The sequence below is a fragment of the Aplysia californica genome, unplaced genomic scaffold, assembly GCF_000002075.1.
Source record: "Aplysia californica isolate F4 #8 unplaced genomic scaffold, AplCal3.0 scaffold00329, whole genome shotgun sequence".
Lineage (NCBI taxonomy): Eukaryota > Metazoa > Mollusca > Gastropoda > Aplysiida > Aplysiidae > Aplysia > Aplysia californica.
In genome coordinates, this window is record NW_004797599.1 from 69,605 (window position 1) to 72,410 (window position 2,806).

The 2,806-nt window shown below is 42.3% G+C and overlaps 1 protein-coding gene across 1 annotated transcript in view; it reads right to left on the reverse strand.

The window, feature by feature from the left end:
• LOC101859421 (leucine-rich repeat-containing protein 74A) overlaps positions 1–2,806 on the reverse strand; it is a gene marked incomplete in the record, with an annotated part of 32,811 nt that overhangs the window by 6,923 nt on the left and 23,082 nt on the right. The window contains 4 exon segments of the mRNA XM_035970856.1: positions 190–363; positions 701–796; positions 1,629–1,823; positions 2,533–2,618. Coding sequence (XP_035826749.1) covers positions 190–363; positions 701–796; positions 1,629–1,823; positions 2,533–2,618 — 551 coding nt within the window.

Here is a 2,806-nt window from a genome sequence, read left to right on the forward strand (position 1 = left end):
GGGGGTTCTAGATTTCCCTTTCTTTTATCTTCCCCTATCTGAAGTAATCTGACGATGGGTGACAATCTGAGGAAAGCAGAGGACAAAAATAGATGGCGAGAGCTGGTTTTCAGATGCAGTGGTGCCCCCACGGTTGCCCCAACCACGGGATAGAAGAAGAAGAAGATCGAAAGTAAAATTCCTACTCACTTTGAGAATGACCACAGGCTCCTTCTTGATTCTGTCAATATCAATGGCCGGCTTACTGATGTCATCCAGTGTGTTTCCCGCGCGCATGATGGGGCCGTATCGGACACGGAAGTTGGGTCTGTTCGTCTTGATGTCCTCCACTGTCCGGAGAAACTCGTACTCGATTGGTACGTCCTGGGGGAAGGAGACAGAGTGAGGGGGCGGGGGATGCGAGAGGTTGAGGGACACACAAGTTAAGATAAGCTGAGAAAGAAAGGGAAGGGAATGTATGTGAGAAGAAAGGGATTGAAAGATAGGAGAGGATAGATGAGAGGGAGAAAGACCCATTGTGTTTGTAAACTGAATCAAAACTTGGACTGGTTGTTACGAACATAACAATCAAGAAGAAAATGCACATGTCACACGGTTTACCATTTCCTAAAGTTGACAACAATTAAAAAACTGATGACTTGCCGTCTACAATTAAAGAACAGACGACTTACTGTCAACAATTAGAGAACAGACGACTTACTGTCAAGTCCAGTTCCTCCATCTCACAGTTGTCTGTGTTGTTGATGGCCGAGGCCAGAGCGATAGCCCCCGCTGATGTGATCAGGTTGTTGCCCATCTGTGAACACACGGAGGAAAGAATTTGGATCGTTGTTGGGGAGGAGTACGAGGAGGAGGAGGAGGAGGAGGAGGAGGAGAAAAAGGTTTGTTGAGAAAGTGGTGGTAGAGTAAGAAGAGAAATACGGAAGTAGGAAAAGGAAGAAGTGGAGAAAAAAAGAAGAAAGATGAGGAGAGTTTCCACGATGACGAAATCGACCGTGGGAAGAGGAAGGAAGGGAGGGGGTAACGACGAGGAGGAGGAGAGCAGGAGGAGGAGGGGGGGGAGAAGTATAAGAATAATAAATTGTTAAGAGGGCCAGAGGAATAATAATAATAATAATAATAATATAAACAATAATAATAATAATAATAACAATAATACATGTAATAATAATATTAATAATATAGCAGAAAGCACACAAAGTGGGGAAAGCGTAATAGCCCAATAGCATCTTTATCTTTAGCAAAGATATCATAACATTATAATAATTAGTGACCGAGGTAAGCGTATGACAACAGCATACCGGTGAGTTAAACGCCCTGTGGGGCAAAACTTACAGTCGGGACTACATTACTATTATTAGATACAAAAATATCATTGACCTTAAATTATCACCCTAACCAGGATAATGATAAATAAAATGATGCTAAGATAATGGTGAAGTGACACAGACATTTGATTTGAAATGTATAATGCCCTCATCAATGCAATTTAGGTAGTCTATGGGGCGTTCATGCTGAGGATAAAGGAATGTTATCAAATGGATTTCACCCACACTGTATACGATGACTTGAGGAAAACAAAAATATGGACTGTTACTGAGATTGTTACGTAAAAACAAACCACTCACTCTCAAAACCTTGACTGTGTCGTTCGTGGTGAGCACTTTGGCGAACTTGGTGGTCACCTCCAGGTTCAGTCTATTGCCGGACACGTCGAGCTCCAACAAACTCTGGTTGACCAATAACGCGTCAGCGACAGCCAGTCCTCCGCGCGAGTCCAGTCCGTTCCAGGACAGGTTGCACACCTTCAGCCTCACGTTTTCCTACAATGGTGAAATCATATACGTTTAACGTCACTATCAACACTATTAGGTTATGTTTTAAAAGGCGGGACCTCCGAGTTTAACGTCCATCTCCGAAAGGATCGAGAGAAAAATTTAATAGGAAATTCATGCTAAGCTGGGGCTCGAACCCCCGAACCCACAATCTCACGATTACGAGTCCGGTAGCCTAACCACTAGGCTACCACGGTTTCCTAGAGGGACAGCAGAAACTGAACGCTGTGTTTGTTTTCCATAAATCATGTTGTGTGTTTCTGTATTTGACATGAGGGAATTTGTTGGTGAGAAAAAGCTGGGTAAGGAAGGATGATTGGGTATATTGGCGATTTTGACAGTCTTGCTAACGGTCAAGGTCTCAGTAAACGTTTGATGGGTGCTGATCTTGAAATAGTTGACTGATCTCGTTGTTTCGGGGTTTTTTTTAAACAAATTGACGGAGTGTTTTAAGTGATATCCTCCCCTCTCCTTTCCATTTTCCACACATTGTAACACACACACACACACACACACACACACACACACACACACACACACACACACTCGTACACACACATTCATACGCACGCACACAAACAAAGCAAAATAAATCAAAGAAAACAAAATAAAACAAAACAAAAGAAAAACTCTTTTCAGTAACAATAACTGATCGGTTTTTTTAAAAGTGCTAATCAGTCCCCAGTGTCGTCCGTACCTTGATTCCCTTTGCAACAGCGATGCCGCCTTTTTCCCGTAGATGATTCCAACTGAGATCTAGTATGTCAAGGTTTTCATTGGCACCTGGTGACAGAGAGCAAGCATCACATAAATAATCTGTGTAAAAAGCACAAACAGAAATAGAATAGCACAACGTCGACATACATATTTCATTTGCTGAAAAGTAAAAGCTGTAGTCATAGTTGCAGATAGATTGAACTCTAAAGCCTTGAATAAATTCACTAACACATACCCTCACAAACACACACACA